The 25,032-nt window shown below is 39.9% G+C and overlaps 1 protein-coding gene across 1 annotated transcript; it reads right to left on the bottom strand.

Annotated features, from left to right (window-relative positions):
* Nucleotides 1–12,795: 12,795 nt before the first annotated feature.
* On the bottom strand, nucleotides 12,796–13,483 carry LOC108149268 (protein nemuri). Its single transcript, XM_017276710.2, has one exon. The coding sequence runs from the start codon at nucleotides 13,407–13,409 to the stop codon at nucleotides 12,879–12,881; it is 531 nt and encodes a 176-aa protein (XP_017132199.1). The 5' UTR covers nucleotides 13,410–13,483; the 3' UTR covers nucleotides 12,796–12,878.
* Nucleotides 13,484–25,032: the final 11,549 nt, after the last annotated feature.

Consider the following 25,032-nt stretch of genomic DNA (forward strand, 5'->3'; position numbering starts at 1 on the left):
GGCAAACGGATGTTGAATTGGTTTGCCTTCGCCTTGGCTTGCCACTCAAGTGTGAAGGTGTGTGTGCGCTCGTTAAACGTGTATGAGTGAGTGTGTTTGTGTGTGTGTGTGTATGTGGAGGAGCATCTTGTGGCTGGTTTTTCCTTGTCCAATGTTGACTGCTTGTTTTTATTCCTATTTTTTGAGCGCAGGATGTGCGCAGTCCTGGCACGTTGGCGCGCTTAAATCAAAGCAATTTGCCAAGCACAATCGTGTTGTAAATTATCGCCGCAGGATTTTGTTTTATTAAACCGGGAGTGTGCCTGTTTGTGTGTGTGTGTGTGTGAATATGCGATAGGGTGTGGCTGCCCGAGATTCATCGGGTTCTGGCTCAGCCTCGCGCTGATTGCTGTTGGGATTATGTGGAGGGCCGAATTTAAAGTACTGGTGGAACAACATTTTTTGAAATAAATTAAACATCCATCATTTAAGCTAAAAAAAGTTCAGTCTTTTAATGAAATTATCCCTTAAAGAAAATCTCTCCCTCTTAAATCATACAATCTGAAAAGCTTGTAACAATAAGCACAAACTTATCAAATAGTTTGGCTTTGTAATTTATTTACTACAATAAAATTGTGTTCATATTAGATACAAATGTATAAAATTTAAGTGTAAAGTAATTAACATAAATTTTATTTGGTGCTTTGTTGTGTAAAGCTAATGCCTTTCTGTTTTTCCTATATTTGACAAATTTGAACTGTAATTTTGTCAGCTAATAGCACATTTCATATCACAAGGCAGCAAATCGTTATTTATTTAGGCACAGTTTAAACAGGCAATTGGTGATTTCGTCTGTGGATTAGTAGAGATTATGGGCATTGTTGATAAGCAATAATCAGTTCAAGTAACACGCTGATTTGCCTATAAATTGAAGGCCTCTTTCTTAAGCGGTCATCAGTTTCCAATAGTTAGTGAAGTGATTGAGTGCAAAGAATAGTTTACCATTAGAACTGCAGCTTCCTTAAGTAGTAACCATTAAAGGGTTGTCAAAATAATTGAACCAACCATTTAATGTACTACTTTAAGAAACTCCAGACCATGCCAGTGTTTAAAATACAATAAAAGATTATGTTTTGTTTAAAAAAATCATGTATTTAAGTAGTGGATACAAAAGGCGATTTACAAAATAAATGTTCGCATTGTATGCCCTACTTAACTAGCAGGTTTTTCCAAGCAACAACAACTTAATTGTTTTAGAATTTATATTCGATCTTATTTAAAATTCAGAACTTATATTTATCAATGTTTTTATAAGTATTCACTTTCAAGGACTTTATTTTATTTATTTTTTAAGCAATAGCTTAACAATTTATATAAAACACAACGGCATTTTTTGAAATACAATATGATATTTTCAAGTTATCAAGTTATATTTGTACACAGAAAAATAATGTTTTTAAAATTATTCAGTCTTGAACAATTTGGTCTTAATACTTGAAGTACCACTTTGAAATGCTCGAATAAAGGGGAAAGCGAAAAATTACGGCTTAATAATATAAAATAAACGTTTTTGTTACAGATTATTAAAATCTTAACCTTCATTTGAGAACTCATTAGTAAGTCTGTGCCGATGGTCTTGACACGATCGATTTCTTGACATCCATCGCTCATTGTGTTTACATGCATAAATCAGAGCTGTGATAAGGTTAATACAATTGCCTGCTTAACACCTCGTTGCCGGTGCGAGTTTGGCTAAAAGAAGCTGACAGAAAGACAGGCAGCAGGCAGACAGGCGAAACGATTTAGCCGACATACGTAACAATGTTGCCAAAACAGCGTGACAGCCCCACAACAGTGACAACAACAATGGGCCAATGGGACACTGGGACACAGGGACAGTGTCAAACGAGCAGCATCAACCCCCAGCCACCCATGTGGTGTTAAAGCCGCATCGCTGCCATTTTCGCCATTTCTGCCATTCTTTCGCACGTGTGCCAAAGCGGCGACAATGAAAAGTGTGTGTGCGAGTGTGTGACTGGGTCGGTTATGTGAATGATTTTTCACTTTTGCCGAAATACATTTTTATAAATTCTGACAGAGCATTTGTTCAGCTCGTCGGTGTCGATGCCGTTGGCAAAGTTGATAAAAATGTTCTCCTTCTCCAGCTTATCCAGCTTCTCGGCAGGAGTCTTTTCTGAAAGGAATATATAACACTATAGTAAAGCGGAGGAATGTGTCCATCGTCGGGGGCCATGACTTATCGATGCAGCTGGAATATTGATGTCGGAATAATAAAGATACGCTGCTCTGTATTTATATTATATTTTATATTATATTTTCACGGCAAAGGAAAAAATTCGATGAAAATAGGTACGGATTGGTGAAGGACAAGTAAAGGATTTTAAATTGTATTCCAAATCTCTTCCAAATTTGAAGTTGTAAGGCGATTCCAACATGCCCTTAACATGCTAGAATATTTGAAAATAGAACTTTAAAGAAATTCTTCTTTAAAATAAATTTAAATGTAAGTTTAACTGATTTTTTAATTTTGTCGCCAATCGATTTATTTTGCGGATGCGTTTTATGGTCTGCGTTTCCTTTTAATAATCGTTCTGAACATATCTTTATTCTATTAGCATATTATTTTTTAAAAATTTAAAAAGTAACACACTAACCAAATTATTTGTATTTTAAACTCTGTTTTTCCAAGAAACGCTTTTCAGTCGTAAAATGCCAATAAAAATGTAATATCTTATAACTTAAACGCTTCAGTCTCGTGTCATTCACTTTTGCCATTTCCATTTCGAGGTATAAAAATGAGCTGTCAACGACTGTCTAAGCAGCGCCATATCATAATGTTGACATTTTTCCCACAGTTCAATGGGCATCGGAATACAAACGTGTCTGTTTGGGCTGGGCGTTATCTGTAGGTAGGTGGTGGAAAATATCTGAGGGGAGAGATGAGAAATGAGACCGTTCTTTTGTTTGATTGACTCGACTTGGCCTTTGTTTCAATGACTCGAAACATCTTGATGATAACTTGTCCAAATACAGAAAACGGTGAAGAGGCGGCATGGGCACAGGCTGAAAAGAAGACGTGCTGTTTGATTTCCTTTTATTTTTGTCATTTCTTGGTTCAGTGCGCGGCAAGTAGTTAAATATTTCCAATGTCATTTTCTTGTCATTTACTTCCCCTATATACCTATATACCTATGTATATATCTATGAAATAATGTCATCAGATCATTAGGCAACGACACCCGCACATCTGGAGGAATAAAAGAAATTCTAAGAAAATTTCTTGGCTTCTATGTTGATTTGTTTGCCTGGCAATTATTATCCTTATCGTTGACACAAATCGCCATTTAATTAGTTCAATGCCTTTGTGTCGTGTTTGTATTGCCCATTGATTTGTTGACACAGCCCAAGTTGGACGGCAGAAAAGGCCACTTGTCGATAATGCTCGAGTAGGTTAATAGGGATCACGGGTCTCCTCTGCGGCTGACAGCTGGCAAATATTTTCCCACTTAAATATCATAATTGGCTCGCTGAATTTCCATGACAACTGATGCGAAAATTAAGGTGATTAAATCAGTTCGGCTGAAATTGGTTCGCTAATGCAATTAAAGAAGCCACGCTCTTTTGCCCTTAAAACTGTATTTATTTCACCATTTAAGTATTAAAGCTATTCTTAATTAAATAAATGGTCAAAAAGATGAGCTAATAGGTTAAAGATTAATAGAAAACAAAGACCATCAAAAAACATTCGCAAATTAAAACAATTCATTAGCTAAACTTATATTTAAATTTATATTAAAGGCGAAATATTCTAGCTTATTTACGCCTTACAATAGCAAATTTCAATAAATTTCACTTTTAGGTGCAACACATTCGGCCAATAAATCATGGACTTGGCCAGGTCATAAATTACAATTAAAACTGAAATATAATTATGTTATCTGGGCCACTTTTCATTGAGGCAGCAGCACACCGAAGAGCTCACAAAACATTTGCCACACAAATGTGTGTGCGACCTTTCGGGCGAGTATCTCACCTTTTAGCAACTATTAATTATGTCCCCGCTAGACGGACACAATAGCCAAAATGTCGCCAAAGTTTTGCTGTTCGAGCAGTTCGGTCCCAGGGCTCGTCGGCGGCTATAAATCTGCATAAGCCGAATAGCCAAATCTCTCCGCTCCGGTACATGTTTGGCGGAGCTTAATTAACATGAAAAGTGGCTGCAACTGGCCGATTCATATGCGTACTTTCCTCATCTGGGGCATCTTAAAGACAAGCATACCAGATGCACTTGTGTAAGGCGATTAATGTCGGCGCCAATGCGATTAGATTCGAGCGTCGACTTTTAGCACTTAAAGTGCATTTGCCATAAACTTGCCCACTTTTCAGCTCTACATCGCAGAGGCGTAGGCATAATAGGACCAGGTTTAAGAGAAGGAAACTAATGCTCAAATAAGGAACAAATTTAGATAATTATTGCAGGTATATATACATATATTTTACTCGTTGACGTAAATAAGCACGTAGGTTCCGACTCTTAAAATACAAATTTTAATGCTATACTTTAGAACGCAAGCTGCATGGATTTTTAAAAGTTTATGATATAAAAAAGTTCAACCTCTATGTTTACAGTATTATTTGTCAGGAAAGTATTTAGTGGCAAACCCCTTTCTCTGCGTGCGCCACTGTAAGGTCCGATCCTTGTGCCGCCTGGTCAGTTGGCTTAGTAGTCGGTATCTGCTGGATGTGTCGCAGTATTTTATAGTTAAACTTTCGCCCGGCCACGCCTTGCTCCCGGACCCTCTGACATTCCCATGCATCGTTCATTTTGTTTTCCCTGCAATTTTCTTCGTTGTTCTACACAATTAACAGCCATTGCCGTTTGGCCCATCCCACCGCGTTGTCCTTTGGTAGGTAACCCTTGCCTCTCTCCCTTGCTCCCAACTCCTTACTCCTTTGGCCTGTTTGTTTGTTTGTGGGTCCTCCGTTTGCTGGCTTGTTTGCCTTGTTAGTTGCCGGTGGGCGTGGCTCATTCTACGAGTAATATGCGTTTTAGGCTTTATCCTATCGTATTGCGTTGCTGCCATAACCCTTCCGAAAGTCCCTTGGCTTGCATAATGAGTAACATGTTTGTCGAGTTCTACTGTGTTTAGGCCAGGAACCAAACACCGTTTATGGTCAACAATTGAAAATTTTTAAAGCGGTGTCGAGGCTTTAAAGCAATTGCCGAAAATACAGAAAGTGATTCTGTGATTCGTAATCGAATCGTTTAAGGTAACCGTTTAGATGATTCGCCTTTTATTTGATTACCCTTCAACAAATAAATGAAGGAAATAAACTAATTTTAAAGTTTGAGAGTCTCATAAATTAACCAGTTCTGACGATGCCAAACCACTTTGTTAATGTTAAACCACTTCGAACAGACTAACAACCTGTTGTCAATTTCATTCTCTCTTTTTTGTTTTGTGTAATTGCACAATTGGTTTGGTGTAATTTCCTCTGTCTTTCTTTTTTGAGACACGTCATGTCACATAGAGCTATTAGTGCTCTATCTGAGCGATTGGACCCATGCAAGCTATCCAACCGAAAGGAATGGAATGGAATGGAAAAAGTCTGCAGCCGGACAGAAGACTATCGGGGCCATCAGCAGCAGTTGCAATTCTGGGGGAGCAGCTACAAATGATTTAGAAAATGATTTATGGCACACTCATCTAATTACCAGGACCCGCAGAGTGGCCAGGATCTAGGACCCCCAGGAGCAGGAGCAAAAAGCCAGGGCCAAACTCCTGATGACAATTGTGTCCCATTTGTAGCCCATGTTGCTGCTGTGGGTGTGGCATGGTGGCATGAGTGTGTTTGTCAGCAACATCATTGGCGACATTAATGACGTACGCCATCAGTCGAAGGGATGGGAATTTCTGGGGGCATTACGTTCGTTTCAGTTTCAGTTACAGTTTCAGTTCCAGTTACAGTTGGCAAGCCTTTTTCCGCGGCTGCATATCGCATCAATCGTCATCAGTTGCGAATGTTGCGGCTGTAAAATGGGTTTCGTATTAGTATCGCATCAATTATAATTTCCAGCTGACATGCGAATAGCTCCCGGATTTGTTGCAATTTTTCCCCCTTTTCCGCCCTCTGTTTTGCCACTTTGATTGCCAGTGTGATTGACGTTGTATGGCCTGTTGTAGCTGTAGTCGTTGTGGTATGTTTGTTATCCCGGACAACCGACATCGTAGCCCTAAATTCGAATTTAATTTACGTTGCCGCTGGCACGTGAATAAAAAGCCAGACATTTGATAGAATTGTTTTTCTTTATTGATTTACCATTATGCGTTTGGGCCTGTTTTTAGCTGATCAGGATGGGTGTGAGTGTGTGTGTGTGTGTAGCCAGTGTCCGGGGATATGTTTTTGGCTAATGATTGTTTGGGCCCCAAAGCCATGTGATTATATGGGATATTTTACTTCCTAACGCTGATTATCCACTGGCTGTCATTGTTCGATAGACAGGCGAAAAATAAGTATTAACTCTGTGCATCTGGTATTCAGCAAACTACACCACAAAAATAAATTAAAATTTAGTTTTAATAAGTATTTGTTGATTTTATACATTACAAATTAAGTATAAGTACTAACTCAATATTTAGTTTCATTTCTATAAACTGTTTTTATATTTTTATTTATTTTAATACTAAACCATATAAGTTTTATTTTGATATTTCGTGGTATTAATATAATACTAATTTTATTTATATTTCATACCTAATAAACTTCAATGAGAATTCTTTTTTGGGTGTACCGAGAATATTGACTTTGACTTTGAAACATGACTTCGACATCAGTAATTCTAGTTTGTAATCTGTTTTATTACTTATTTGGATAATTTGAGTTATTGATAGTCAGTTTTATAATTCATTATTTGCTTAGAATTATCAAAGCATTGCTGTTACAACCATTTTTATGACAAATCTATTCACCTGGAGCCTTAAATCGATGCTTTAATATTCCGAGCAGTCACCTGTCCAACCCAAAACCAAGACAGGAACAAATCAAAAACTAATTCCAGCTCACCAGCCAGGAGAAACATCCTTGAACAAACCGAGAACAGGATTTCAAAGCTTTTCATTGCCGACGGCAACCTCCCTTTCCCTTGGCATCTGTCAGAAAAATAAACAAAACTGCAAATTTTATCGTCGTGAACGTTTATGCACAAATTGCTTCCAGGTTTTAGCGCTGTCGTGTCTGTCGCCTTATCGAATTTCAGGACAAGGACGCCACGCCGCAGACTCCGACAAGGACTCCGGCAGATCCGACAATACGGCGGAATCGGAGTCGGTAGATGCGTTGGATTCGGCGGGGTAAAGTTTTCCTGCTCAAGGCGTAAAATGAAATCGACAGTAATTTGTGTGTGTTATCTGTCTCCCTCTGACGCAATGCTACATCTGTTGGAATAACAATTGTGACAACTTTTGCTACTCCACGAGTACGACTTCGAGTATGTGGGGAAAAGTTTAGTAACAGCAGGAGCAGCAGCAGCAACAAACAGGAAATTACTTTAATTCGAAAAGTTGACTTTATCAAACTATGATATCTAAACGACGACTGGTGTTAATGTGGGCGACAAATATTGTATACTCCCTGACTTGGGTTCAATAAGCCGCGTCCTCATCATATTGTCATATTGCTGGGGCAAAGGGAAAAAGGGCGCGGGATTGGATGAAAATAAGAAGCCCCAGCAGCCCTTAAGTCACTTTGATGGCGCATAAGTAAGTGCCAATGAATAATTCATGTGCTATTTATACAAAATCGAAATGATAATCGTTCGCTTTAGCATTTAAATCAGTTCATTCTGCTGGCGTTTTTGGGGGGCTGAGATTTCGGCTCTCTCCACCATTTGTGATTTTAGGCCACTCGGAGTTTGTGTGATAAAAACAAATTTACATCAGAAGGAGCGGGAAGAGCCAGTTTGGGGTTAATTTGGAGTTGCTGAGATTTAATGATTGAGGAGTCAAAAATTGCCAGAATTATTTAGTTAACTTTTAATCGGATTTTAAGATTTAATCAGAAAACAGAGAAACTGAGTTCCAAAAGCTTTAATTTTAACAAAATTATATAATTATTTTTTCATAATTTATTCAGTACAATTTTTTGAGAATTAAATACTTGCTATAAATAAACACTAAACATTCCTTAATTGCTTAACGTTGCATAGTTGCATAATTACAATTAAAAACAGATTTAAGAAATCACTAGGGTTTTCATAGCTATTTTCTATAAAGAATTGTAAAAGTATGCAACAGTTTATTTTGCTTCTAGAAATCCTTTGGATTTATTTCGTAAGACGACATCTTTTTAAGTGATTTCTGGGGCACTTTAACTTTTTAACTTTATTACTCTTGATTTAAGAATGTTCTTTCTTCGATGGCTCTTTCACAGCTTATCCGACGAAATAAAGTCGCTTTTCTCAGCAGTTTGAGCGTTCTTTTTGTTTACTCCCTTAAGTGGATTTTCTTATCGCCTTAATAAAGTGATAGCCATCTATAATTATGACACCAGCTGCGGTGCTTTTCATTTCCTCGCCACTTATGTGCTTTCGCAGCCACTTGCCACTGGCTCCTCGAAATCCCGCTTGCCATGCCAATTGACATTTATGGCTTGTGCAAGCATGCAAATCCGACGATAACACGCCTCACCACACGCCAATGTGTGGGCGGAATGGGTTAAATGGGTGTGGCACAAGAGGCCTAGAACGAGTGGCTAAAAAAGGAAAAAATGGGGGGTGGCGGGTGGCACTTAAGCGGCGGGAAGTGAAAGCCTCAAGCCGCCTATCTGTATTTATTCATAACTGCAATTGCAGTGCCCTTTCTATGCCCCCACGCATTGGCAGCATTGCAAGCTGTCGGGCATGAATTTCTCTGTTAAATTGTCTTGTTGAAAGAAATCGCACACACTTAATGCCCGGGCAGAGGGATAAACCCGATTTGCATGTCAGTGCCACTGTCAACTGGCGGAGGTGAAATGGCTGAGGAAATGGAATGCATTCTCCGCTGGCAGTTGATAAACGACGTGCACTCAGTTCTTAGAGCTGCTGAGAGCTGGCTTTTTCCTATTTTTCTGTATATATATATGGGTACTACTATATATGTAGAAACAGCAAACTGGTGGCAGACACTCCCCGTATGATTTAAATTCGCGATGAGTGGTGAGCGCTGCGACTGAGTGATGATTGTCAGACAAAAACACCCACTCCCACCATTCGCTGGGCTTATCGCCTACTTGTTGCCGGTCCTTGCATAATTTATGATCTTTGCTGTAATTGCTCTATTTTATGTCTTCACCCAAGCAGGATTTAAAGGCCCAACTCCCCCACTCTGTGTCCTCTTATCAAGGCATTGGATAGAACTGAGACTCGCCTAAGACAGGAACTTCGCCACTTAAGCCTTTTAAAATTTATGTCAAATGCATTTGTAAAATACGGCAAACTTACGAGTGGCAACACCGATTTCTGTGCCATTTAAACTGAGGCAGTGCACAGTGATTTCAAAGCCAATAGTCTTTGAGCTAAAGATTTTTTCAGTTTATTTAATATTGCTGGGAGTCATTAAGATATTTTCTTAAAGGTTTTTATATGAAAATGTCAAAAATGCTTTAATTATAATGCTTTAAATATTTTATTCAACTCTAAAACATTTCAGACCTAAGCTTCATTCAAAATATTTTTTTTGGTACAAAAAAGCTGACTGTATCGGTGCTTAAGTGTGATTTTTAATATATATCGAAACTTTTAAGAAATATTTAATTCTATCTAAAATAAGTCGTATGTGTTATGTGGATTGGTATATTGTCTATTTTCTGGAAAGAAAATAGTGAGATTTTAAAGCGCCCTAATATTAATATAATAAATATAATAATATTTTTATAGATTTTAGAAACTTAGACATTTTTTAGTACTTGTTCTCATTGCTTACAAAGCTTTTTTCTTATTAATCAAATATCAAAATAATTGGAAAAAAATTTTCTTTGACACTTTGATGGTGATATAAACCCATTTGAAATTTACCATTATGTCTCACTGTGCAGCCACGTCGATTGTGAAGGAAGAGGGCAAATACAGAATGTGGGAACAACGAAAAAATCGTGGCGCATTTTCGTGCAGTTGGTCGTGGGAAATATTCGTGCTGGGAAAATGTAATTTCAGCGCACGTTGGCGGTCTCCAGTTTTGCTCGTTTTCTTGTAGTCCGCTTGGGTTTCGTTTGGTTTGGGTTGGGTTGGGTTGGGTTGGGTTGGGTTTTGCTCCTCGACCACATATGCATATAAGTTGCAAATGCTACAAAATGGCGACAGCGGTCCCATGCCCCGAGTAACTCCCCTTCAATATGTGTTGTCTTTATCAGGTTCGCCATCGCCGCCGCCATTTCTTTTGGAAGGGACACTGGGATTTGCTTGGCTTTTATGGAAAATACATTTAGGACGCTTTTGGCTGGTAAGCACTTGGTGGCGGCGGCGGAGGATCGAGCGCCTTAACTCAGGTCTGTTTTTCATCTTTTATCTTATGCAAATAATGCCAGGTGCATGCAAAAAGTACCTGACGCCATTCGAATGGCAGTTAGGGCAGGTGTGTGCACTACTATTTACACTCGAGATAGTGTGCTCCGAAATTTGGTCACGAAGTGCTGAAAATATTTGCGGGCATTCAACAAAGTGGGCACACGAAGGTGCCACCATCAAATGGGCCAAAGGCAAGGCTCATTTTAAATTCCCAATTTTTTGTATCGAGAGGAGGGGAAAACATTTCACATGCATATGCCGCAAATCAATACGCACTTCGTAGCAAATATGTTGTGTGTGTGTGTGTCCATTTTCATTCACACATACGCACACATCTGTATATATGTTGTGCAAATAAAAGGCGCCAACAAGCACGCACCATATTGTATTTATGTAAATTTATTTCCGTTACATTTCCGCCGCTCAATTGAAAATCGGCAAGTGATTTTCCATTTTTCCACCCCTCCAGTTGCTGTTGTTATTGTAGTTGCTTGCCAAAGTAACAGTGGGCTTAAAAAAAAGTATTAAATAAAAGGAAGAGAAACTGCAAATATGAGTTTTCATGGGCCTCGAGGTCGGCCTTTGTGGCAAGTCAATCTGAATAACAGATTTTTGTTTTCATCTTGTTCAGCGGATTTGTATTAAGTCCCATTCAGAGAAGGCAATCGAGCTGGCAACCATTGTGGAATATTCAATTTATTGAATAATATTCTCAGTTCCTTTTTTATTTTGACATGGCATTTTTGGTTCAAACCAAAGTTTCAAGCTGTTTATTTGTGAAATGGCAATATTATGTTGTTCATTGCCATCCGTAGGACATAAATTTTAAATAAGATTTAATAAATATTAATTTTTATCCAACAAATTAGTCAGCAACTTCAACGGTGAATTTTCATACAATTCCTTTAAATAAATGTTCATGAACCAAAGGCAGATTATAAATAGGACCAGCTCTTAGATAAATAATGATAATTATGCTTTCACTTGAACTTTGCCCTGTTCGTTTGAATGTTTAATTTAATTTCGTTTTAAACAGCTTTCTTTGCTCTTGAGACGAGAGGGCGGAACAACTATGTAAACTAGAGCAGCCAATTTAATTTCCCGTCGGCTTATTGTCCTATCTAAATTGTTTGGCTCTTTTGGCTTTTGTTGCTGCTAAAAGCCAAACAATGGCCGCCTATTGTTGGCGCTGGCTGAACAGACTCTGACAAAGGCCAAACTTTTTGTCTACATCTCGGTCGGTGTCGCTTAGTGAATTCCAATGAATATATGGACACATGTTGCAGCTGCAGAGGAAATTACGTAACTTCCCACTGCACAAATCGCATGGTGCCTGGCTTGGCTTAATTAAACATCATCGCATAGCTCATTATCCGTGTTCCCTGGATTCCAGATGGATGGATGGATGGCTAGATGTATGACAATAGAAAAGTCTCATCAAAATGTGCAGCATGACAGTGCCTGGATGGTGCTGCCCATTCACATGAGTTTAATTTCCTGCAGGCCCCAAACTATTTGTGGCTTAATGCGACTCGTTTGCCATTTATGCAGTGCCTACACTTGCACAAACTTCTGTCTTGATGGACTGGCGGCGGAGTTCCAGCTGGAGTTTGCCCCGGCGAATGTGGTCGCGGGTGTGGCACGGGGCGGCTCATGTTGCACCAAATGTTGTCTAATAATCCCAGATTGGGCCCGAAAACTTGGCGGCGGCCGCAAAACTTTCGCCCCGACTGCAGTCGACATAGCCAAGGAAGTTTGGCAGAGTGTAGTGAGTGGTGCTGTGGGCCAAGTCCGAGGATGTGGCAACAGCAACATTGGCACATTCATCATTTTTTGGGCCCTGTAGCCAGGACCAAGGATCTCGGCCGGCAGGCGACAGCAGCTGTTGCAGCAGCGCCGCGGCAACTTCTTGTCACATGTCACGTCGCTGCAGGGAAAGGCACAGGACGAAAAGGACGAAAAGGATGAGAGGACATCGCAAAGAATGCGACACAGGCCCAACACTCTCTTCCTTTTTGCATTTTTTTTCAGAGTCTATTGAAAGTTTTTTGCCTGTGATAGGGGTCTTTAAACAGCATTTGGGTTTAATAGAGTTGCTTAGTCTCATAAAGTGGAGCTTTAATTGATTAATTTTCAGACAGCTTAATACAGCTGATTAACAACAACAACGCCTTAACTTAAAAAAGTCGATCAAAAGATAAATTTGTTAAATGAAATAAATAAAATAAATAAAAAGCCACCACAAGAACGGGTAATGTTGTAAAATATTGTATTTATTTGAGTGTATTGAATCGGTGGGTCGGGCAGTTAAGTGGGTTGCTGGGTGGAGAAGTCCTTAGGCCTTGTTGCCCTTGCCGGAGCGCCTCTTGACGGAGGTGCGGCGACGGGCACCGGCACGACCGCGACGTCCACCGCGCCTGCGGCCACCGCGGCGTCCGCCACGTCGACCAGAGCGGCGGCCACCGCGACGTCCTCCACGGCGACCACCGCGGCGTCCGCCACGACGACGACCGGCGCGAACAATGCGGCGGGCACGGGCGTCGTTCTTGTTGGGCCGCACAATGGTGTTCTTGTCCTTGTCGTCCTTGCTGGCGGTGTCCTTGTTGTCCTGCTTGTTATCGCTGGCCACGGCATCATCCTCGCTGCGGCCCTCCAGCTCGCTCTTCTCCTGCTCCTGCTCCGGCTGTGCCAGCTCCTGCTCCTGGGCGGCCAGCTCGGTGTCCTCCTTGCTGTCCGAGGTCTTCTCGACCAGCTCGGAGCCACGGCGGGAGCTCAGAACACGGCTGCGCTGGGCAGCCGCCTCACTGGAGGCCACCAGGCAGCAGAAAGCCGCCAGGGCAAAGATCAGGGTATATTTAGCTGTCATATTATAAGACTCAGACTCGGATCGAACTGTTGCTTGTGGAAGGCCGGAAGTGGTTGTGATGCTTTCGAGGTGTCACCTCCGGTTTTTTATACTCTGATACCCTGATCCGATGGAACTAAGGCATCTGTTCAAATGTTTTCCCACTGCAAGATGTGGCAATACACACATATAGTACACCTTTCTCCGCGCCCACCTCCAATACCCAGCTGTGTTTGCCCCCCCCATCATATCGATATCGATACTGTGGGGCTATTAATTTGATCTTTTGTTTACCCTTTCGCCTTTCAACTGCTGCGCACACTTTCCGGTTCCTCTGCTCACGCTTCATTTCCTTACAAATTGCTTGCCCTCCGGCTGGTTTACTCCACTGCATCGCTCCTTCCGCAAATAATTGGTTTCCAGCTCCTTGTGCCAGACGGGAAATATCATTTAAAAAGAATAAACGTAAATAATCGAATTGTGCACAAAAGCGTTTTAGCTGCGCTTTCGTTTGATTTAGTCGAGCAATGTTCGTGGCCCCTTTGGCTGGCTGGGTAATTCAGCAGGATTGCGTCTGTGGTGCTTCCGGAATCTGCACTGCACAAAAGTATCTGCATCTATTAAGTAAAATAAGTGCATTTATAAGATGATCATTTTTATTTGCATTATATTATATTAGCTTAGCATAAGATAATAAAAAAAGTTATAAAAAAAGTTAACCTAAAGATTCCTGAGCATTGAACGATAGAAGTTATTTGTTTTCGCATTATGCTAGTTTTGAATATGTTTATAAAACTTAACTTAATTTAAGATGCTTAGCGTGAGATATTTATAGTTAGAATTTTATATTTTTAAAATTAAATGTAAGTTAAGTCAACCCAAGGATGAATAAATATAAAACATCGAAAATTTTCTCTAAAAGTATAGTATACAAATTAAATTTACGTTTCATGCATTACATTCATTATTTATTTGAATCCTTCCTTAAATATTGAATTTGTAACAGTGAACCCTACACAAGTGCAATCCGCGACTATTAAAAAGTGCAGAGCAAACAGCTTGAAGCGATTTAGTTGCGCGCTTAAATGAATTACAAATTTGCGCTGAGCCCGGAGCTCAGTTGTTGTTGCGCGGGAGGAACAGGATCGCAGGAAGCTCAGACCCTGCGATTCCGCTCAGCTTCACGCTTATATATTTATCTTCAGATGTATATCTTTTGGGCAACTTGCCAGCAATCAAACATATTTATTGCGCTTAAACGCTTTGCCAATAATTTCTGCTTCGGCAGCTGTTGGCGGAACCGGAAAAAGATGGGCGCCGTGAAGGTGGAGCACGTGCCGCCGGAAATCACGTGGCCGACATTTGTTGAAATGATTTACAATTGTTGATTTTTTGGCCTAACCAGCAGTTGCCGAACCGAAAAAATGTCTCACGAACTTTAATTTGATTAAAGACGTCGAGCAAACGTCAGGCGTTCAATTTGAGAGCTATTTCTAACGGAATTGGTAGGAATAGGTAGACCTTTAAGTCCGATTCAAGGGACAATTTAAACGTGCTCGAAAAACTAAAATTACCAATTTAAGTAAACAAAAAACTGCTCGCATGTACCACTCTTTGGGTTTGGATATAGTAGAGTATTTTTTCAAAGAACAAAGTGATAGACTAATCATTTTGAAATTTTTTTTAAAGTTACTACTGATTTGATGATTGAAACTAAATATATAGCTTTTAAGCTAGCACCGGTCCCAGATCGCAGATCCCCGCATGACAGGCTGAAGCCAGTCCAAGACAGGGGAATCACCTGCTCGGGGCCACATCCTGACAGCTACGCTGAGGCAGAACTCTTTCGGCCTTTGCGCATTTTCCTAAGTTATTTGACTTTCTCCGGGCACCCCACAAAGGCCCCTGAGCAGCAAAAGGGCAAATATAAGGGAGTTGGCGGTGGCGGCGACATTTGCCTGCCCTTTTTGCTGGTGCCTTGTTGCCAAAACATTGGATTCTGGTTTGTGCCATTGTCATGCCCGTCGCTTCCCACTCCAGGCTTATTTTTGGAGCAGAATCAGAATCAGGACCTGCTCCTGCTCCTGCTCCTGCTCCTGCCGTGTGCAGCTGGGGGCCTGAGAGCGTGTCAGAGTTTGCATTAGAGCCTGACATGCCTGCAGGGACAATGGCAGGAACACTACGGAAAAATCATTAAAATTAAACAAAATTATATAAAAATATTAAACAAAAATTTTAACAATAATATTGTTTTATGAAAGAATCTAAATTGCAAAGCTAATTCTCTATAAATACATTAATTGTAAGTTGTTTTATTAAAATTAAAAAAATATTTAATTTTATCGTGTAAAGGTATTTTTTTCTTAGCCATTTTTAAAATAAATCGGATGACTTCAACTTGTTTATATGGGTTTAAAAGATTTTGATGGCACATTTTGGCGAGTGCAGGGCAGACAAGTATGTAAAGGCTATTGATGTGTGCTGGCTGTTGTCTCGACTTGATTGAGTTTTATGCACAGTTTACTCCCCCTCAGCCGTTCCGCTCCTTTCCGCTCCGTACCGTTCTGTTCTGTTGCTGAGTGTCGCTTAATAGCCAGCGGGCTAAGCACACGTGCTGTACATCCTTAATTTGGCTGACGAGCTGAAGCTGCTGAGGCTGCTCCACATTTTTAGCCAGTTTTAAAGCAAACAAGCGTCGTCTCTGTGTGTGTGTGTGCAACTTAAACTTGCTTAACTGGAGTGGAGGTGAAGTGGAACTCTGCAGCGGCAGCCCACTTATGCGTACTTGGGCGGCATCATGGCTCATTGTTGTCTGCTCTCTCTCGGCATTCGGCATTCACCTTTATTTGCTCTGCGATTTATTTATTCAAAAGCACAACAATTTGGCAAATCTCTTTTTTCTATACTATACTTGAATGCATATATTGGTGTGTTTATTTATTTATCTGGCTTTTAGCTAAACTTCAAGTCTGGTCTTTTGTGCCAAGTTCCATTTCAATGGGCTCAGCACAGCTCGAGTCGTTCGTTCTATCGGGCCATTCATGCTCCGTCTGGCATAATTTCCTTGGTCTTTCACTCCTGACTTGCCAGCTTTTCCTTTTTGGGTGGGCGAGTGCAAGTCATTGCTTCCATTTGACGTCATTATAATTCGGTCGGCAAACATACTTTACGGGGTGGTATATGGTATATGGGAAGATAATACCTATGTATTTGTGATGCTGCCACTGCCACTGGAGGAGTAATTCAAAATGTGATTGAAAACATGGGAAGGAAAGGTGGCCGAAAAAGAAGTGCACATTTTATTCAGCCGAACGAAGCCTTTCCTGTCGCCATATATAATCGATATTTTTCTCTGTCAGCCCTGGGCCACTTTCCACTTTTTCTTTCGTCGCTAAGCCGGAGCAACACTTTCAAGTCGGCTTCAATTACACAACCTTGACAGCCCAGCCACCTGCCCCCTGCCCTTCCCCATCTCAGCTGAAAAAGCGAATAAGTGCTTTTCTATTTGCCATCGTCTTTTGTGCAAATTCCCGACGCTTATGCAAAAGAAGACGTTGCCCATTATGCAAGGTAATCGAAGCGCAAAGACCGTGTTCCTGGGCTCAGAATCCGCTTAAATTCCCGTCCGCTGTCATCCAATTGGATGGACTTTTCCAGAGCACGGGCCAAGGCCAGAACATCCACAAACTGTGCTGGCCATTTAATGCATCGAGAAATAGAGAGCTAACCGAATTAGTTACATGACACCCACCAAAAATATGGCTCCAACTCACTGGCCCCTCAAATTAGGCCACAAAAATTATGATTATGATGTGTTCATTGTTTTTATGCGGCGCGCTTTTCCGCTTCCGGCAATTTTCCAAAGACACCACACATACTTGCGTACTTTTCATTGCAGACACACGTGTAACATGTACTTGGCAAGTGCTTACAAATCGTCTTGGCTTTTGCCCTGAATGCCCTGTATTTTGGGGAAATATCAAGTGAAGGAAATGCCAAGCCCATACAAAAAATAACCAAACGAAACTAAGGTCTTTGTTAAATTATCGCAATAAAAATATATACTTAACAAGCTATAACTCCATCCTAGCTAACTGTGTGTACTTTTATGCTACCTACTTGCATTTTTAAAAATACTTAATAATCGAGGAAAAAACTTCAAGTTCGGCAAGCTTAATATAAAAAAAAATATTTTAAATTGTATTATATATATTTCAAAATGTATCATTCCATAAGACAAGTTTTTAAATTATGTTATCTATTTACCATCAATTTTTCCGTTTGTAGTGTACAAGAAACTATTATACAAATTTAAATTTAAATATTAAATTTTAAATTAAAATTATATTTAAATTTTTGTGTAAATAATTTTCAAAAGGGTATTTATCAGTCGTTGAAAGCCATCAATACGCAAGATGTTTTTGTCTTTTGGCACACGAATTTTGTTTACATTTCGTACTGCTAATCACATGCAAATCCTTTTAAGTCGCAATGACTTTGTGACTTGAGCGCATAATAAGCTCATTTGTAATGGAAATAAGTACACACATAGGCATCTGAGTTTGTGTGTGTGTGTGGGGGTGTGTGGCTTTGTGCGGGTGTGAGTCTGTTTATGTTTGAAATAGCTGCAGGTTATTTGGCAGAAAACCTTTTTTTGCGACTCTGTTGTTGGCATTCACGGGAAGGATGGGTGTGTGAGTGTGTGGAGTTTCTGGCTTTTATTTATGCCCTCTTATGTACGGTTTGCATATGTGTGTGTGAAAATGAGTGTACCGCCCATACCCACACACACGCTGAATGAGGTATAAAAATATGAATCTAATGTTCATTTTATACGCGTAATTTACGCTGCGAGGCATTTTAAGTGAGGTGCGCGAGCTTCATTTGCACTCGCACTCCGCCGGAAACTGATGAAACTCTGGCGAAAGGACTCCGTTGGCTGTGCGTGAATATTGTTTCTGGCTGGCTACCATTCCCATAGCATATGCTTTAATTTAAATGCTTCCCTGACTTTAAGAGTCCATGCGTGCAGGTCAAATCACATAAAATGTGGCCTATTAAATTATAAAATAATATTCATAAAAATATGATTTTATTTTGCTGACAATTAAAAATGGTAATTGTATTTAATTTCCTATTGCCTTTTTGTTGTTGTGTTAAAATTTAATAAGCGCCCATGGCTATACGACATGTATTTGGAAATATATGATTTATTTTTGCAGAGTCACCCACATATGTTTGGCATCGCCAATTTGGACCGCTCTTGAAATGCCAGCTAATTTATTAGTAATGCCCGAAGGCAGCACCTTTAAAACGTTGTAATAAATGTCACACACGCCATGGCTGCCAGCCCAGAAAGTTATGGCCACGCATTTGTCACACGCGTTTCGCTGCGGCTAAAAATTACGAAAAAAGTGGCAGTGCAATCCGAAGAGAAGGAACTCAAATAAATACGATAAATAAAAATATTTTTAATTAAAATTCCAAATAAAGGAAGCTTACAGTTGAGGATGTACAAGAAGTGTAATTCTGAGAAATAATTTCGTACCTATTTCGTTAAAGTAAAAAATCAATAAAAAAGAAATGACAAATGACAGAAAAAAAAAATTGTCTTAGCAAAATTGTCCGTCCTAAAATGTCTTAGCAAAAATCTTAAATAAATAAAATGTAATTAATATTGGCATATTTTTTTACCTTTCCATCATGAATATTTTTCTGAACATTTTTAAAGAAATTAATAATGCCTATTTTTTAAAAAAGCCATTGAACAAGTTTCTATTAATTTCTTCTCCGGAACATGAACGAATCAAAATTTCGTTCAAATGGCAAATTAAAATGGAATGCGCGAGCGAACCAAGCTGCCAATTATAAACAAATGAAATTTATGGTTCAAATTTATTTGTTTTCCCTTCCCGGTTTTTGTTTTGTGCGAATTTAAATGAGCAGCCATTTCTACAGCACGTTTTGTTCCATTGGCTGAGTTTCTGGGTGGGTGGCTTAAACGAAGGGAAACAGGAAAAATTGCTGCCGTTTTTCTCCGATTGTTGCAGCAGCTGTTGCACTCCGTTCGCTGATTATATAGTTTTCGCTCCGATCTCGGACCGTTGTCATAAAAGTCAATGCCATTCCGACATGCCTTGACCCTTTTTATTTCCGTCGGCCAACTAGTTTCGCCTGATCCCTTCACACATATGTGCCGGGGCATATACAACTTAATCGCAGCATTTTCATAAAATTTTATTGAATTTAAAAACGAAGCCCAAGCTACTTGGGCAAATATCATTTATTTTATTGTTCAATTCCGGCGTAACGTATTTCTCTGCAACATGTCCTTTCTTACAGGATGTGGCAGTGGCTGTGTGTCCTGCTTTGATTTCCCGGCCGTCTGCTTGCGAATGGCAGCTGGGCCATAAGAACTAAGGCCCTTTTCGCCCCCGACTCGGACTTGGTGTCCGTTTGGCCGTATCCTTCTCTGTTTGTGGCACTTTGGGCCATTCGTAATGAATGTTTATTGCACCGGACATGTACATGTTTTTGCTCTCTGTGCACCCGGCCAACTCCTATCTCCTTCTTGGCTGCTTTTGTGTTTTTCTAGACGTTTCTGGTCAACAAGACTGCGTAATTGCTTTTGGTTTGCTCCACCATGTACCGGACTTGTTGTCTTACCAAGTCTCAAATTGGGAGTACGTCTTGAGGAGCCGGCGGAAGACCAACAATTTGTGCGACAACATCTCGGTAGATCTGCGGAGCGATTATGTTGCCTCCATCAAAATAGGTACATGTTTACCTTGGACCAGCAGTTTGCTTTAGATTGTCAATTGCCTGTAAGTTTGAAAAAGATAAACAGATAAATAGTACTTTCTTGTTGTATTTAAAGCTAAATAAATTTTACAATTTAGTGTTTTTTAATAATAAATACCTAAGAGATGAGGCAATATATTGCCTTGATTAATTTTGAATTTTCTTGTAAATATAAGGCAAAGTTTAACCTTTGATTTTTAATTCCTAAAATGTAGGATATTTTGACAATAGTTTTAATTCTATAAAAATCAGACAGAATAAAGACATAATCTTTTTCAACAGCATATATAATTCAAACCAAATACTTTACTATGCCATTGCATACAACGATTCTTGTACTTTTAAAGTTTAAACAGATTTATGTCGACAGATAGCAAACCTAAGCAAGTGCCCAACAACTATCGAGAAAAGCAAACAACATGTGTAACATTTTAATAATCATAAAGGCAAACAGGAAGAGCCAAAGTGCCAACAAAGACGCCCACAACACAATCTGGTTAAATAAGAATAAACGCTGCCACATATTAAAAAGCCAGGCCAACTTGAGGTTCGTCGATAAGGACGAACGTCAAGAAGGAGTCCTTGGCAAGAAGTAAGTCATTGTTATGCATGACGCCAACTGCCAACTGCGAAAGCCAAAGAAAAGTCGAGGGTTCTGATTTCCATAAACAGCAAGAGCAACAACAAGTGCCCACCGACTCTGGCAAGAGGAGAAATATTAAAGATTCTGGAAACCATAATCTTATTGACGTGATAGGATTACACTTTGCTAAGTGAATTAATAAAGTATGCTGGCTGGCTAAAGGCGAGATGGATGTGGAGGTGGAGGTGTGGCCAACTACTTAGGGCGACCCACTCAATATGATATGCACACAATATTATGGTCGAAAAACGGTCGAACGGGGCAGCAGCATAATAAGTGCGGCTCTGGAACGTGGCCTGATTCCTGACAAGGGATGAGAATGAGGATGAGCGAGGAAACTTTTGTAGCTTTCAACTTTCAGTTGCCAAGTTGCCCACTCAACGTTATTAACATAATTTATCACGACGGCGACACCAGCCTGCCATCGTCCAATAAGGTAACACTTTTGTTCGCCTCCTCAAAGTTTTTCCCGCCTGCAAAAGTTTTTCGAGAACAACATATTCATTACATAATCATTATGGCCGAGAGAATTTCCTTTCTGTCAACGATTTTATTAGCAGCCACCGTTCAAACTCAATCGCAAAATAATTATGTCTTCCAAGCAATGATTAATCATTGTTCGATTTGCCTGCCGAAACTCTCGATTGGAATGGCCCTTTTGCCCAGCGAAAAAAAGAGCGAAAATAAATTGGCATTTATTGTGATGACTGGCTGTGTCGTTTTGCGGGGGACAGGCCGCAATTTTGACGACTATACATCAAAATGTCCAACAGTTGGCGAGCCCCATGCTGATTGGGCCCTAGGGAGCACTTAATTCCGACGGATTTGATTTTTTTCGGTGGTTTTATTTTGGCATGGCAAAATTAAGTTTGATTTGGGATGAATGTATTTTAATGGAGTAGGCTATTGAGGCTTAGCAGTCCATTAAATGGATTTTGGCATTGGCTTTGCGAAAATAATAAAAACAAGTGATCTCGTGGACAATTAAAATGTGGTTTGATATTTGATATCGACAAGCGCTGAGTAAATATATATATATTATATAATTATTTTAAAAACCATTCATATACGTTTTTTGGCGCTTCGTTTAAAGGCTTGGGCTTTGAAAACTTTAAACAAGTTAACCACTTAATTTTTATATCCAACTACTTATTAAGAAGTAGCTTTTGTTGTAAGCCAAAAAAGTTTTCCGATTAATTCGGAACGCAGACTGCAGTGACCTTGACAAAAAGGGCTAGGATTTAATGTCGCAGACATTCCAGTTTGCTCCGTTCGCTTATAATTCGAAAAGTTTTGGGGCCAGTAAACTGGGTAGTGTCTTGGCCAAGTTCCCCGAGTAGCTGGCCATTAAAAAGTTGTGTACTCTCATTTCAATTGCTGGTGCCAACGAAGTTGCTAAGCAAATTATAAACTATGTGCCAATTTGAACTTGGCTGTGCGGCACAAGCGACACAAAGTGTTGCAAGTGTTGCATGCAAAGTCCAATGAAAGATTTTGGCCAGAAAGTTGGTCATTTCAATTGTCATTATTTACTTTTGCAGTTGCCAATAAATGCAAATTGCCTGCCAATTAGATGGCTGGTAAAATAAGGGGGCTTGTGGGCCATGATGAGGCTTATTAAGTGACATGGAAGGGGTAAATATTTCCTGGCTTAAAGTTTCTTGACTTTCGGTCAAATCCAAAAATAGCCGCAGAGATTGCTCAAATAATTCGTTACTCATTTGATGTGTTTTATTGTCGCCATCTCGTAATTAATGCAAATTAGATATGGACCTGCGACGAAATGAGTTTTTCATCAAGTCTAACAACTTAATTAGCTCATAAAAATGACGCCCCCAAGCTGTTAGCCCATCCTCGTCCCCAAAAATCCGCCGTGTTTCTGCGTGTTGCGGCCACTTAAGCGCGGCACAGATTGCCAATGCCGGGGAACCCCCAATCCCCCAGTCCCCCATTCCCTCCTTCCTTCCCCCCTTTTCACTCCCCAGACTCGGTTCCGTTTCCGGAAATGCCGCTCGGGTCGTAGGTCACGGCGTAGGCGCAAAGCTAATTAGTATTAAGTGCTCTTGCGGCACTTGAGGCCATTCCCTAGCCCGGCATTCCGGCTCCAAATGTTGTGGTTGTTGCCGCTCCATCCATGGGCTCCATGGCTCTGGACTTTTGTTGTCGCCCCGGGTGTGGCAAAAAATATTTTTGTGTGTGCGGTCAGTTGTTAAATTCCAGCAAAACGTTCACAGCAAACAATTTTGAAGCTTTATGATCATGTGACTCAAGGCGAAGCGTAAATGCTCTTTTGAAATATATGTTCTGGATGAAAACCAATTACAATCTGCTCAAGCTGTAAACTTGTTTATTGTTGAAATATATATATTCTTATTATTGAAAAAAAAGATTGCAACTAAATTGGGCTAGCATAATTTTGGGAGCGTTGCCGTCAAACAGCACAAGTTTTTAAACTTACAGCAATATATTCTCAGAAATTACATTAATATATTGGCTAAAAAATACATTACAAAATGTATTAAAAAATAATAATTGTTTTTTTTTTCATAATATTTGTCCATAAAGCTTTTTAGGAGTGTTTTTTTTATTTAACATGAAGCAAGCCTATTAAAAATTCGTATGCTCCCGTTATGGACTCATCGAAAAGTCATAAAAGGCCATTGCCATTGGCATGGTCGTACAAGCGATTTAGTACCGCTTGAGCGAACAATGAAGCCAGAGCCAAGACCACGACGAATTCGTATTTTTTGCCTAATTTGTGCCCCACTCCTGTCAGTACGGCTATGATGACAATAATGATGATGACGATGATGGCGATGGAAACTGGCTAAGGCTGCGGTTACAATGCGAACGCAGGGTCAGCAGGTCGTTTCCAAAGCAAATGTTTGATGGCTTTGTTCATGGAGCTGACACACTGTGAACCGTTTCATTTCGTGATGTTAGATTTACACTTTTAGGCGCCTTTTGATTTAAAATAAAATATGAAATATTCATAAAATATATATTCATACATGCCAAAGAATTCCACAATTATCTGGAAACAATTTAACATAATTAAAACAACCATCTAACCCATTTTTCCGGCAACTTTTCTCCAACCATTTTCTAACCAGTGGATTATGATATTAATTTACCCCCAACCCAACCCCATAACTGGTATCCTGTCGAGTTGCCACGCCCATTTGCTGTCTCAGCCTCAACCCCGAGGCACGTAGTCGCTTTACTTTAGTTCAACTCATTTCCGCTGCTCACATGACTTTATGCAATAACATCCAAATAAAATTATCTTATCAGCCACTGAAGCATCCTGCGTGCGGAGTGTGGAGTGTGGGCTAATTTTATTGCATAAAACTTGTGCTTATTGCGTTCGCCCCGCCAATTCCCCTTGCTCCTCGAACGAAAAATTGCACGTTCCGGTCATACAATGCGAACGTGACCGCTTGACCATCGCCGGACCAACAAGAGATCGGACCAACGCACCATGTCCTGTGACATGTCCCATTTCCATGTAATGGACATGGCTTAGGGCCAAAAGCAGCGTCCAAGCTGAATGACTGTAATTCATGGTAATTTTTTGTATCTTTCGGCGAGTGGAGAGGTCGCCACAAGGATGATGACAATTTGCTTGTTGCTCTACGAAATGGATCGTTATTTAAGTACAAAAAGTTGACACAAACATGCCTGCTGCTCTGGACCTTAAGATGTTTCAAAGTTATAGTACAATAATATATAACAAAATATATTACGAATTAATTTAATCAAATAACCAACACTGACTTTGTTTCTATTAAACAACAACTAAAGTAAGTCTTTTGAGGACAATTGAAATATTTCCTTTTATCAAGCCATTTGGTAAACAATCTCAAAATATTACAATGTTATTAATCAACAATTTTGTCAACTTTAGACAAGGTTCTGAATTTGAGCAGAAAGCTTCATGGCCTCAATCATTAATGATTATACTCGGAGCTGAAGGAATGTGGCACCAGGATGCTGACTACTTGCGCACAATGTGGCACGTACTCTGGTTGCAATGAAATGACAACGACGAAAGACGGAAGAACAGCAGATATAAATGCAAATAAACATTGTGTGGCAAGCATTTGTGGCTCGTTACTTGCCAACGCAGAAGGACTCACGTAATGACTGTTTACACGTTGCTTACCTTATTAGTTGAGTATCCTGAATAAATACACTTCG

This window comes from Drosophila elegans, unplaced genomic scaffold, assembly GCF_018152505.1.
Source record: "Drosophila elegans isolate 14027-0461.03 unplaced genomic scaffold, ASM1815250v1 contig_814, whole genome shotgun sequence".
Classification (NCBI taxonomy): Eukaryota; Metazoa; Arthropoda; class Insecta; order Diptera; family Drosophilidae; genus Drosophila; species Drosophila elegans.

What these genes read in the sequence shown, in the direction of transcription:
- LOC108149268 (XM_017276710.2), bottom strand. Translation starts at nt 13,409, where the DNA reads ATGACAGCTAAATATACCCTGATCTTTGCCCTGGCGGCTTTCTGCTGC.